This window comes from Leptidea sinapis, chromosome 5 (assembly GCF_905404315.1).
Source record: "Leptidea sinapis chromosome 5, ilLepSina1.1, whole genome shotgun sequence".
Lineage (NCBI taxonomy): Eukaryota > Metazoa > Arthropoda > Insecta > Lepidoptera > Pieridae > Leptidea > Leptidea sinapis.
In genome coordinates, this window is record NC_066269.1 from 7,044,132 (window position 1) to 7,059,133 (window position 15,002).

The 15,002-nt window shown below is 37.8% G+C and overlaps 1 protein-coding gene across 2 annotated transcripts; it reads right to left on the reverse strand.

Moving 5' to 3' along the window:
• Positions 1-113: 113 nt before the first annotated feature.
• LOC126964510 (protein Smaug) lies at positions 114-14,772 on the reverse strand. 2 transcript variants are annotated; one of them, XM_050807677.1, is made up of 7 exons: positions 14,260-14,772; positions 13,552-13,756; positions 10,662-11,305; positions 7,481-7,687; positions 6,671-6,768; positions 4,196-4,323; positions 114-2,611 (listed from the first exon to the last, which is right to left on the reverse strand). In XM_050807677.1, exons 1-7 carry the CDS (start codon positions 14,510-14,512, stop codon positions 2,437-2,439), a joined length of 1,710 nt encoding a protein of 569 aa, XP_050663634.1. In that variant the 5' UTR covers positions 14,513-14,772; the 3' UTR covers positions 114-2,436. The 2 variants fall into 2 exon arrangements, with proteins under 2 accessions (XP_050663634.1, XP_050663636.1); XM_050807679.1 differs by having other exon boundaries at positions 13,552-13,752; positions 14,260-14,377.
• Positions 14,773-15,002: the final 230 nt, after the last annotated feature.

A 15,002-nucleotide genomic window follows, 5' to 3' on the forward strand; every position in this document is an offset into this window, starting at 1 on the left:
CTCGCTCCAGCGATTTATTTTTCCGAGGCTGAAGGATTATTCAAAATCGCAGATATTCGAAGATGATGATCGGTGAGGGGTCTTGAAATCACGGCTTGAAATAAAACAATTAATTGAATGTAGATATTTCATTACATTACATAATTATCTGTATTGTCATCAACAAAATAATTGTAGAAACAATAAAGAGTACAACATTATTCATAAAATTTAATTAAGTATTCAATAAATTGCACACATCTCAATCAAAATACATTTGATCCAGTCAAAATATCAAAATAGCGATGAATTAATATGAAACAACCTTCATAATGATCCTCACTAACATGTATATGTAAACTAACTATGCAGCTCGGCAAACAGTCAACAATTTACTATTATTAAAAAAAAACAAATTCAGACACGCCGCGCTTTGAAATTACCTCGGCTTTTCAATTGACCTAAAAAGAAACACGGAAATAATATAGAATGAACCATAGAACGATAGAGATAAGTGTAGTATTTACTTTAATTAACGCGAGTTTTAAACACATTTAAATAAAATTTATTGAAGTACTTTGCGGAAATCCATAATTATACATATGATTTGATGTTAATTCCGTGAACTTTAGTGTTAATTCCGCCAATATTTGTCTTTAAACAATCTGGCACGAGACAACACGTCCTGAGGATGCCTCGTGTAGAGGCGAAACACGTGTCGAATTGTTTAAAGACAAATATTGGCGCAATTAACACTAAAGAAAACTCAAATCATTTGTACATTTAAATAAAACACTTTTAATGGATTAAAACGCGTGTAATTGTATTTTGTAGGTAACTGTGTTTTTACATTAGATTTTGCGTAATAGTGTCATTTCATCCGCAGTTCCCCCTGAAAATGAGATCAGGAAAGGTCTTGAAACATTGGCTAAGTAAAATAATAATAAAATTGTAACTTTTGCGCAAAATCTTTATATATATATATATTTCTTATGTGCATGTGTTTGTCACTGAACTCCTCCTAGACGGTTGGACTGATTTTAATGAAATTTTCTGTGATTTTAATGATATCTTCAGGTGGATTTAAGAATGGTTCAGATTCACAAATACCTCCTTAACTGCCGGGCCGATTTTGATGATTTTTCCTGTATGTTCCAGATAATTTGAGGATGGTTTACATACTGAATTTAGTCCATATATGTATGCCCACGCGTATATCAGTGAACTTGATTTTTTTTGAACAAATTTATGCCGTGTGTACAGGATATTGTCTGTCCGGTCCGCTAGTCTAATGTATAAAACACAGTTACAATTACACGCGTTTTAATCCTTTATAGAGTTTTCTTTAAAAGAGGTAAGTGTTCTTCATAGAATGTGAGGCAAAAGAGGGTAGGTCTAGCACACAGCTCGAAGTAATTTCAATAATACAATCTAGATGCAGCCAACTAAACGTAGGCTCCTCGCACACTTCATTCAGATACACACAATAGTATGCTCCGTCCACACCATCTGGTGCAGCCAGTAGGCCGTTGAGTTCAGATGAGCTCTGCGTAGTGGAGCAGTGCTCAAGTCCATCTCTAGCTATCAGTTATAAACTAACCGAAGCAATCATGCTTGTTAGCACCAAACAAATTCAGCACATTGCAGTTCACTAACATCGTTTGAATGAGTCACATCGAAGCATTATCTTTTTAAATGTAGAACACCACCATTATAATATAATATGAAAGGCGGAGAATCTCGATGTCTGCGGTTCTCATCACTAACAGTTACTTTATAAATAATAAATAAATTATTATAAATAGCTATTTTCCAATATACAAAGAAAATTATTGTAAACATTATTTTACTTAATTAAGTGTTTAAAACACAAACATAAATTTTCTATTTAAATACACACGATTTAATTGATTTACAATTTAAAGCTGTCGGTGACTATGTTACAATATGCCCTGTAGTACTGTCAACAAGAAGCAAGCAAAATAACTTATACCCGCCCCATTACTATATATCACTATATATGAATATGTACACAAATTTAATGTACATCTCATAATAATATTATGTACAGGTTATATCTTAGAGCGGGGAAATGTCCACCTGCCGCTGTCGCTTGTCACTATTTACTAACTAAAATAATAGTTCCATCTACTCTGTAAGTAGGAATGAAAATGTATTAGGTTTTTTCACATTATATTAATTATCTGTTAGTTTTGAATAAATAATATCCAACCAAGTCATAGTGAGTGATGACTTTAAAGAATAAATTTTTCTATTAATTTAAGCGAGCAAATATCTATATACCCGCGGCTATTCAGTTATCGTTGTTGATAAAATCAAGCCATATTTCCGGAAATAGGACTCCATATCCGCGTCAAGTTCGTTGTCATTACGTGAGAGAAGATTACCCTCGAGACTTTAAGTGCTTATCTGGGCGGGTTATTATCACAGTGGTCCTCAGTTGATTGCCTGCTCGGTCATCTGCAGGCAGAGCGCGTCCAGGCCCGAGTAGTCATGCGGCGGGGGTCGCAACGTAGGAGGTAGCGGAGGGAAGGGGGGATACGAGTTGGACTTGCCGCGCGGCGGAGGCGGAGCCCACCGACGGCCACGCACGCTCGTAGGCCCACGCCACCTGTTAATATTAAGACACTTAGATCATTAATACGTATAGACTATGACAGCTGTCAAAACGTCAAAAAAATTTAGCGGAACCTCTATTTTGAGTAATACACGCACACTAACACAAGTACTTAGACCTAGAACCGAAAGCAAAAAAGTTGTTTGTAAAGCCTTTTCTATACGGATGTAATCCAGCATCCCGTCTGGGGTGATTTTTAGTGGGACCTTTGCACAGGATAGTACCGTATAGGATACTATGTGTACCACAACGGCGCCTATTTTTGCCAAGATGCAGTAATATGTAAAAATTACTGTGTTTCGGTATGAAGGGCGCCGTACCTAGTAAAATTACTGGGCAAATGAGACTTAACATCTTATGTCTCAAGGTGACGAGCGCAATTGTAGTGCCGCTCAGAAATTTTGGGTTTTTCAAAAATCCTGAGCCGCACTGTATTAGAATGGGCATGTATCAATTACCATCAGCTGAACGTCCTGCTCGTCTCGTCCCTTAATTTCATGAAAAAAAAATCTGGGGTGACCTTGTTTGATATCATCCACAAGGGTGACGTCTTGGATTACAACTGCAGTCTACAAAGACTGCAGTTGTAATCCGAATAGAAACCTTCATAGTACTTATGATTGTGGCCGCGTGATTCCATCCGCGGTTGGAGAGCGTGGATTAAATCCGCTTAGCTGGCGGATTACATCTAACAAAGACAGTTCCTAGACAAGACCTATGAACAAATCTGTGAGAAGGCATGCCGCTCACGTGACGGAAGACATGTCCGGGCCGCAAGTGAAGCGGCAGCGGACGTACTCCTGTAGCAAGAAAAAGGACATACCTCGGTTTGATCCTGTGGTGGGACATGTCGCTCACGTGAGGAAAGAAATGTCCGTGCCGCAAGTGAAGCGGCAGCGGACGCACTCCTGCAGCAAGAAAAAGGACATACCCCGGTTTGATCCTGTGGTGGGACATGTCGCTCACGTGAGGAAAGAAATGTCCGAGCCGCAAGTGAAGTGGCAGCGGACGTACTTCTGCAGCAAGAAATAGGACATACCTCGGTTTGATCCTGTGGTGGGACATGTCGCTCACGTGAGGAAAGAAATGTCCGAGCCGCAAGTGAAGCGGCAGCGGACGCACTCCTGCAGCAAGAAAAAGGACATACCCCGGTTTGATCCTGTGGTGGGACATGTCGCTCACGTGAGGAAAGAAATGTCCGAGCCGCAAGTGAAGTGGCAGCGGACGTACTTCTGCAGCAAGAAATAGGACATACCTCGGTTTGATCCTGTGGTGGGACAAGTCAGTCACGTGAGGAAATAAATGTCCGAGCCGCAAGTGATGTGGCAGCGGACGTACTTCTGCAGCATGAAATAGGACATACCTCGGTTTGACCCTGTGGGGAGCATGTCGCTAACTCGACGGAAAAAATGTCCGAGTCGCAAATGGAGTGGCAGTGGGCGTACTCCTGCAGCAAGAAATAGGACATACCTCGTTTTGACCCTGTGGGGTTACATGTCACTCACGTGACGGAAGAAATGTCCAAGCCACAAGTGAGGTAGCAGCGGACGTACTCCTGCAGCAAGAAATAAGACATACCTGGGTTTGATTCTGTGGGGGGGCATGTCGCTCACATGACGGAAGAACTGTCCGGGCGGTAGGCGGTGTCGCAGACGGCGAAGAGACTCCTGCAACGCGCTGGACCGGAATGACTCGTGATGCAGGGCCTATGTTAATACATACAATACCATTGATATCATGACCACAATTATGTAAAGTTCTTTCAACTGATAAATTACACAAATATAATCTACGGACATTTAAGTTTTCACCAATTATCAAAAAACCTATGAAAATTTTGGTACTACAAAGAAATAAAGGACTTTTACGGCATTTATTATAAAATAAATAATACTACGCGATTATGTTTTTTTTTTTAATCAGAATGTTTACTTACTAATAACGTTAATCGCCATAAAATATTATTAAGAAAAAAAATTTTTGGGTTATCAACTTCTTCGTGGGGTATGAGGTCCCATGTTCTTTGTAAATGTCCCTCAAAGATCTTTGCTGTAATATTTCCCAAGCACATATAATTTGATTTAGGTCAGGCAACTGAGTTGCAATAGTATGAGTAGAAAATTTTATTTAGGCTCAATTAATGACGTGACATAGCGGACTAAATACACTGGACCGCAAATAAACCGGACCAGCTCACTACATTGGAACTCTGATTTTATTTTCTCGTAAAGTATAAAACTTACAACTATCAAAGTTATACCCTACTGTAAGTGCATGTCATGATGATTAAAGTGAAGTAAATTCATTGGAATTAATCAATTTATTAATTGATTATTAAGGGTTTTACAAAGAAGAGTGGTTTTACAATGGCATTAATTGCTGGTAATCATAAAATAAAATGAAAAATTAAGACCTGAAACAAAACAAAAAATTTAAAAGAGTTATTTTTCAGTATTCTCTCCCCTTACGCGGATAACTGCCAGCATCGTAATCTTGAGGAAATCTATCCACTCCTCTTCGATTGCTATTTGCAGCTCTGGAAGACTTGTTGGAGCAGGTACACGGGCTCAAACACGACGTTTCAGCATATCCCATAAGTCATCTATCGGATTTAAGTCGTGGCTTCGAGCTGGCCAATCCATTGTATGAATGCCGACATCGCGTAGATACTGGGTCACCACGTGAGCAACATGAGGCCGAGCATTATCATGCATCAACTGCATATTCTGCCCGGTATATCCTGCGTAAGGTACCACAAGGTCTGCGAGGATTTCAGTAATGTAGTGATGGGAAGTTAAGCCACATGCATGGCCACGGGCCGTCGGTTCGATGAAAACTAACGCTGTAGACGCGGTTAACGAGATGTCGCCCCAGACAATTACAGATCCTCCTCAATAAGCAACAGTTTCCTCGATGCAACACTGAGAATAACGTTCTCCAGGGCGACGAAATACTCTTTTTCGTCCGTCACCTCCATGTAGACTCACCCTAGTCTCATCAGTGAAGAGAACATTACGCCACTGTTCTAACGTCCAATCCCCTATGCTTTCAAGCAAATTCAATCCGAGCTCGACGGTGGGCTACCGTTAATGCTGGACCTGTTGCAGCTCTCTTTGGAGTCAGGTTCCATTCAGCAAGTCTTCTTCTGACGGTATCTGAACTTATGACCACTTGGCATTCGTCACACAGACTTTGTTGGACTTGAACTGCGTTGAGGCGGCGATTTCGCAGTACAGTATACTTACTGTATCGGTGTATCCTACTGGATATACCGATCATCTGTTCTTGATATAGCCCTAGATCTGTCCGTACCCGGACGACGATCGAATGCTCCACTCTCCAGATATCGTCTGTGAGCTCGTTGCATCGAAGATGTGCTGATCCGAAATCTTCGAGCGACCTCACGTTGTGTAAGGCCTGCTTGAAGTAGTGCTACAGCTTGAGCTGCTGCGAAACGAGTAGCAAAATATCGCGCGTCAGGTCAAACCGTTGACAAAAACTAAGGAAATTATAAGAAATATCCGACTACCCTCATTGTAGTAAAACGTACGCTAATCGTGATCTCTAGTCAAAACAAAGAAAATCGTTACTATCGTGTTAGTTGCTTGATTTCAATGTAAGTTGTCGGTACTTTATAATAAATTTATAGTTATTTTAATCACCATGAAACGTACTCTCTATAAGTATAATTAGAACACTTGTAAGTCTTATACTTTTTGAGAAAATCGAGTCTGAGACCCGAAGTAGTTGGTGGCCCGGTTTATTTGCTGTCCAGTGTATTTACACGGTCAGAAAAAAAAATAAGCAACATTTGCCCCCTTTCCCTTCTCGTTGCCAAGTAGGTTCTTAGAATCATGCGACAGTATATTTTTTCTTTCGTTTATTTATTAATATTTTTAATTCGTAGATACAGAATAAATAGGTTTCAATTCGTATAATATAACTTGTTATGGAAATTAAAAATAACTACTGTAAAGCTGCATTCGACTCGCGCGCTATCTTTACTATATAAAACACATAGCAAGGTCTGTTAAGTAACAAAAGAAAGTTCACCTTCTCAATGAGCCAGCAGTGCAGTGACATGGGGTCCATATCTTCACCCTCAATGCTACTACAGCTATTCTGTGCTCGCCCCGACATACACTTCGAAGCTGGAAATTTAATAATTAATTTTATTTTTACATGTTTAAAAAATTCGCAAACTTATGGAAATAGACGCCAGACGGATCACAAACATTTTTATTTTTATGAAATTAAGGGACGAGACGAGTAGGACGTTCACTTGATGGTATCTGATACGCCCTGCCCATTACATTGCAGTGCTTTTCATGTCGATTCTTGAAAAACACAAAAATTCTGAGCGGCAATACAATAGCGCTCATCACCTTGAGACAAGATGTTAAGTCTCATTTGCCCAGTAATTTCACTAGCTACGGCGCCCTTCAGACCGCAACACAGTAATGCTTACACGTTACTGCTTCACGACAGAAATAGGTGCCGTTGTACCCATAATGTAGCCGGCAACCTGTGCATGTCCCGTACATGATTGAGAGAACTCGCCTATGGACACCTGCAGCATCAAAAAGAAATCGAAGAGATAAAACAAATTCAAGACACTGTCGATTCTCATTCTGTTATTGTATCCTGCGGTTGAACAGCGACTTAACAAGCATTCAAGTAAAAGCAATAAAATAATTTTTTACAATTCTGTACCAAAATTTACGGACGATTTGGGACTCGAGCCCTCGCCTCTAGGGTTCGGTATGAGCTCTCTTACCAACTGACCACTTTTAAATTTGTAGATGTTTTATCCCAGGAGTGACGAATATCACTTAAAATTAAACTAATTAAATAAATTTTTACCTAAATCGAGTGCAGCTACCAATGAAGTAGGTAGGTCTGACGAAGGAGGCATTGGGGACAGGAGAACACTCCGAATCTTCTCGAGGGCTCTGCGGACCGTCCCAGTGCCTGAAGTCAACTCGGCCTTCACCCCGTCCAAGGTAGAAGAGCGCTCATGCAGCTTTTTAATAGAGAGTAGGATCTTGTGTCGGGCGCCCTTTGTAACACCTGCAGATATTTAACTATTTAACTACAATGTCTTTTACTTATATAATTATATCTTTACAACTCATGCCAGTGTAGCCCAAATTATCTCGTTTGCAAATTAAAATGAATTTGCAAGGCAGATTATGGACTACAAATAATAGAAGGTGATTTGGTGAATAGTTTTTTTGGTAGGTCACAGTGTAGAAACTATTATACATATTATTATATATTTCACTCTCAAACTGAGCATGTTTAGCAATGAAATTCTATATAATTATAAGAATCATTCGCAGTCTGATATTGGAACGGCAAAAGTATGGCTAAAGACAATGTAAGCACACTTTTCTCTTTAGTCATGTCTCAACTGTCACTGTCCGAATCAAATCTGCGGGCCTACCATGAACTCTTACTGCGATTCAATTGACAACCTAAAATGAAGTGCTTTACTATTTCGTACCACGACGTGATTAGAGCTATCTAATTTGGGTTGACGACAAATCAACTGATTAAATCGCAATGATGTCAATTGAATGTCAAAAATGATATCAACTGAATCGCAAACTGATTTAGTTCGCTCATTCATTGGTACCATGAGGTAATTTTCAACCTAAACTGGATAGCTTATGTGTCAAAGCGAGCGATTCGAAAAAATTTCCTACTTCCTTAGAGGAAAGTGAATCGCCTTGTTAACAACTTTTAAAAAATAGTGAAAACGTACAGAAAAGGAAAATTTTATTGACGAAAGATGAGATGAGAATACTTTATCGGACTTTTTTGTAAAACAAAATACTGAAAATAAATACCAAAAATGAAAATACTAAAGACGAGGCAGTAAGGGCCCGGACTATACCCTGTTCGCAAGAACGATTTTAAAAAAATGTACTCTGTGGTCCTGTCAAATCAAACATCAATGGAGGTGCGTTCATAACTCGTTATTTTTACGAAAACACCTAAGCAAACATTTAATTTGTAATTCAAAGAACTATATTTATTTATGTTAATATTATTTAATAAGTACAAAAAGGCTTAGTGGTTTATAATTTGACGCTCTAAAGCGCAATTTTAAAATGTTTTTTTAGTCTTATCTACGCAAAAAAACCGCTAAAATCATATCATTTTAGGTTTCGAAACGCAACGCATATATTATATTCGAGTAAGAGAGACAAACTTATGCAACAACTGTAGAGCTCACACCGCGGACCATAGACAAATTTATTTCGTTCATTCTTCATAAGCGATCCAAGCGCCATTCAGTAAAAGGCACTTCATGGTACGAATTTTAGTGATTTAGTTTAGGTACCTAACTTAAACTCCATCAGAATCGCATCGCTTATTAAAAGTTGATGGTAGGCCCTCTGAACTGAATGAATGTTTTACATTGCTGCTTATTGACCAAGAATATTTTAAGCAGCTGCAGTGTATGCGGCAATGTATATATATATATCATTCGAAGTTTATTACGGTCTTATTTGTGGCAGGTTCCATATTTCGACTTTGTTTTTATACATTGATTTATGTATTTCGACATTGTTCAGTACTTGGTGGAGAAGACAAGGTTTCGGTTGGGGGTCGAAAAGTTGGTGACGCGGCACGCAGTAGATTTTAACTCTTTTGTTGTTCGCGTCCCGACAGAACATAGGTATATCGACCTTCCTGGACGAGAAGCTGTGGCCGAGGCGGGTCGTGTTCCGCAAGTATCGCGGACGTCGCCGACCGCCGGAAGTTACCGAACCCGCGCCTCACATCGCGAAAATGTGACGTAGATTTAAGTTTTATAAATATGTATGTTATATGTATAAGGTATTTATTTTATAGGCCTTGTAGCCTGAAATAAAATGATTTATTATTATTATATGACGTAATTTCGTCTTAACATAAATAACGAAAGTCAAAAAGAGCATGTTTAGCAATGACATTCTATACAAATATAAGGATCATTTGCAGCCTGATATTGCAATGGCAAAAGTATGCTTACCTAAATATGTAATTAATGACAATTTTCTCCTTTGTTATGTCTAAAATGTCATTGTAATATGTCAAATATCATTCAGTCAGTTTATATATAAACTGAAAAAGCGGCCAAGTGCGAGTCGGACTCGCCCATAAAGGGTTAAAAGTAGCAGCAAGTAACATAATATAAAAGTTCTACTTGTTCGTTGTAACTTTGATCGTTTATTAAAAACAACTGCTTACTAGATCTCGTTCAAACCAATTCAAACCGGTGGATGTGTGCATGGTAATGTATATCATATATTTTTTTTTATTTTATCATTCTCTTATTTTAGAAGTTACAGGGGGCACACACTTTATCACTTTAGAAGTGTCTCTTGCGCAAACTATTCAGTTTAGAAAAAAATTATATTAGAAACCTTAATATCATCTTTGAAGACCTATCCATATTTTATTCATATGCCCCACACGTATGGGTTTGATGAAAAAAAAATTTCAGTTTCAGTTCTAAGTATGGGGTATCACCAATAGTAGATTGTTAACCGAGGGTCGAAAGAATCAATTATACTTTTACTTTAATAGGAATTGATACTTTTACCCGAGTTAAACACTCTGCTTTTCATTTCGAATATGAGGAAAATAAAAGTAGTTGTTTATCGAAGCACAAATTAGTATCCCGCCAATTTATGTCGACTTTTTAAATTTCAAATATGGAACTTACCGCGTAATTGTTGCGGTTTATTCCGCTCAAGAAAGTCACATGACCGCAGCAGTTTTTTTATTAGTTCTCTTTTACATAAAACTCTTTACACAGCAGTTCCATTTTTAAAGTTAATTCCGGCCCTTAGGTGGGAAGTCATTTGTATGAGTTTTTCCCTCTCTATGGAGGGAAGCAGCATTTTCCACCCAATAATCAGATCAAAACAACATTACTTTCTAAGTATGAGTGATGAAAAATTTATTTCATTGATGTTTAGAATAAATTGACCGCACTGTGAACAAGCAAAAAATGTACTAAAATATAATATATAAATAGGTGACTCACCAAGCTTCTCCAAATACTTTTCATCTATGGCCATCATTTGTTCATAGCTAATGTTGGTGAATAGCCACACGTACTTGTGGAGACGCAGACTCTTGAGCCACTGAGCCACAGAGGACATGCCAGGGTGGTCAGTGTAATTGTTCAGGCGCAGGTCATCAAGCCGGGTCTCACTTCCCGTCGTTCCGTACATCACACTAATCGGACGCAATTGACTAAGACTATGTTCGCTAGATAACGAGAAGCTTCTAGGTTTCTGAACGAAAGGCTCATCGCTTAAATTCTCGGCTGACGATGACATCTGCAAGAAGTTCGTTGAAGGCGGCGTCAAGCTGTTCGATCTTTGGTTCTTCGATAGACCGATAGTTGCGTCAAAGTTTAAAATATCTCCGTCTACGCTAATGTCTACGTCTCTTCCATTTTTTGAGAAAGACTCTTGTAACAAATCAGTGTAAGGTGGGTCTATCGAGTCTAGAATGCCTCTGAACTCGACATTCTTGCCGATGGTCCGTCTGAAGGTGCTATTCGATCTCCAAATGTTAGTTTCTGGTAGGATACATTGGTCTATTCTCTGTGGCCAAACCGATTCTGGGTTTCTGTTGCTTGACATATTATTTTCTAAATAGCGGAGCCATTGTGTCAATGTTCTGAAAAAAAAATTGTATAATTAATAGTAATCTGAAGGACAAATAACGGAAGGTAACGGAATGACCTAAATCCTACTTTTGCAAATCAAAAACTATTAATTTACTATAAACTAGCTGACAAGCCAGACGTTGTTCTGTACATAGCAAATAAAATACTGTTTTTTTATTAATTTTTCAATAATATTTCATAACGTCAATAATAATATCGTAAAATAGGATCCCTGTTGTTATAAAAAAAATTAGTTCACAGCAGAATTATCACACTAAATTTTCAATAAATATTCAATAAATTTTCTCATAGAAAATATGTCCATACAAGACAATTAATATTGGTTTGAAAACTATCTCTCGAGTTGGACTAAACTGCACTCCATGAAGAAATCCCCATTAAAATCCGTTCATTAGTTTAGGAGTTCACAGGAAACAAATATCAGGACACCGGATTTATTTATAATAATTATTATAATTATATATAATACTAGCTGACTTGGCAAACTTTGTTCCGCCTAACAGTCAATTCTTTAATTAAACATAGCTTAAGTTACTCCTAAATACATCAGCTACCTGCCAATGTAAGTCCCATCAAGATCAGCCCAGCCATTTCAGAGATTAGCCGGAACAAACAGAGAAACATTGTAAAAAATATAATGTATGTATCTTCATATACATCTAGTAAACAATGGTTATTTCAATATTACAAACAGACACTCCAATTTTATTTATATGTACAGATGGACTCGGAGACTGGTCATAGCTGTTATAAATAAAATTCATTTATTAAGCATGAACATGAATTAATATTAATTAAACTTATCAGCAGCTACACACACCATAAGACATCTTTACAAGACATTGCTCTAATTTTAAAACTTATAAAGTATTATGTCAAAATACCCAAAAAAATTGTGTTTCAGACACTAGTTTTTTTGAAGCTGCAGTTCTTCGTATTAGTTTTCAAGTCTCTGTGATTGTTACAATGAATAAGCGATCAAACTAATATTTTACCAAAAATTTGGTTTTCCCAAATATCTACAGAATTGCTGAAAATGTTGCATAAGGTTCAGAAAATTGTAGATTAAATACATAAGTAAACAAAAGGCATTACTTGTCTACCTTAATTGCTATGAACTACGAAAATATGAATGAAAAAGTGGTCCCGCAAAATTTATGTAAGCATCTATGTATTATTAAGATATAAAGCCCAGGCATGAGACATAACCAACATTTATGAACCTTCTCTATTGTTGGTGAATGGAGGATGGGGTGAAGAGCTGCCAATATTTTCAATAAGGCCCCATTACTTGCAATAATGGGGCCTTATTGAAATACCATAATAATATGCAATAATTCAATCACAGCATCACTGAACAAGTATCACAAGTTTAACTTTCAATTTAATATCAACAGCAACAGGACCAATAGACCCTGCTGCTGTTGATATAGATGAGATTCCATTAATATTCTTACATAAAATAAAATAAAAATCTTTTATGATAAACATTACAACATAGGTATAATAATATTATCATGTCACTGTCACTATTGTAAACACTCCCCCGACTAGCTGCAGAAACCATAGAGGGTGCGTCCTTGTCTCTTCAGGGTGCACACAACATCCATCGCGGTGATGGTCTTCCTTCTGTGTGCTCGGTGTATGTGACGGCGTCGCGGATATCGTTCTCGAGGGGGCCGGGTCTCCTTGTAGATGAGACCAGATATACGCTTCACGCCAACCCTTCGCGCGAGACGTCGGATAGCCCGTTTCGTGATGCCCTGGATGTTATCACGCAACACCTATGACATTTCGCGCCACATTTTCCAAGACCTTTGCTTCTCTTGCTGTGACCGTCATTGTGAATGAGTCACTTGAACAGAAACAACACAACCACATTCAACCATATCACACAAGGCATCCTAATGGTCGTATATATAGTAGTTATCATAAACTGAATCTGCCCACCACCAGACACTATCAACTCAATTCAGTATGATGGACCCTGACTTTCTAATAGGTAACCAAGTCTTTGTATGATGGACATGCAAAGCGAATAAAGATAGATTGGATGTACATATGATGGACCCTGACTTTCTAATAGGTAACGAAGTCTTTGTATGATGGACATGCAAAGCGAATAAAGATAGATTGGATGTACAAACAGAATGGAATTGTCACACTTTGGAAGTGGTGATAGATACCAGAAGTTTTGTTTTCTAATTGTTACAGAATTAAATTGCGGAAGGTGTACCTTTGGTCATGGTGTGTCAGTGCTGGGTGGATGAGTAGATATGAGAGCAGCTGGCGACACAGTTCGGGCGCAGCTGTGGGGCGTGGTGTATCCACGCATCTCTGCACCACTGCAGGTGCCGCGCTCACATACACATTTTTGGCTCGCTCATTGTCCGTATGCAATAATGGCAGCAATGTCAACACCCTTCTAAGGCGCTCACTTTCTATTCCAAAACATTATACAGTTAAATTGAATTTGCATGATAAGTTTTTTGAAATCAATAATATTAATACTGTGTTCTAATATACTTATTAACACTAAGTATATAATTGAGTTTTAGTCATAATATATTGTGGTAAATAGAAGTATGACTTCAATATGATCTATGGTTAGGAACTTATCTTGCAAAAAACTTAACATCCTATTATAATTCTGCATAATATTATCATTGTCTATTGATAAGATATTAGAATATTTTTAAATCATTTGTACCTAACTCCACAGAGGTCACAATACAAATTAGTTATAAGCATTAATATTTTACTAGTAAATATGTAGGTACCTCTAGAAATGATAATTTTAAAAATTTTCAGAGGCAATGAAGTAAGGTTCTTAAGAACATATTGGTATATTCTTGGTTTCTATTAAATGAGCAATTTATTTCAATATAATATAATAATAAGTGTTTTATTACTACAGATAATTGAAGTAAAAAAACTGAATTACCTTCCTCGTCATCATCATCAGCTCTTGCCGCCAATAAGCTAGCTATAACTGCTTCGTCATTAGCATCCCTTTCGACACGCTCGTCTTCCACATGATTCTGTAAGGCAGCCTCTACTGCTCTCTGAACCAACCGCAGTCCCGGCCAAGGCACCCGCCGTGCTAGGGTGCAGGCTACCACTGTGCGCTCACACGTGCCCCACTGGTCGAAAACCCCAGTAACACCCCCTAACTGCTCGTAAAACGTGCCGTTCATCTTTAAAACAGCATATCACTAGTAGGTTTGTTTGTCTTCGATACACGTCAGGAGCCAGCTGATCTCGATTTTATTTCAACTATCGGCGTTTTCTTATTTCGGATTTTTATAAATATTGGGACACAGGGTTGAGGTGGAAATTGGAATGCGCTATCTTAATCGTTAATGTGATAAATTATACGTATATAAATAACAATAAATACAAACTTGATTCTTGATTTGAAGGATCGCTCAATTTTTACTTTTTTTTAGTATCCAAGATCAAAGATGGCCGTGAACAGCAAATACAAAATATAAAGCTCACAGATAATATATTTTATTTTTCGTATATCAAACTATGCCTAACTATAAATAATATTTCTTCTTACTTAATTAATACAAATATTCAAATTAAACTTTTCCTGTACTGAAAAGAATTAGCGGAAATCCTAAAAAAATGATTCAAATTTCAAAGCAAAATAAATGGCAATAACTATATAGTATGAAATGA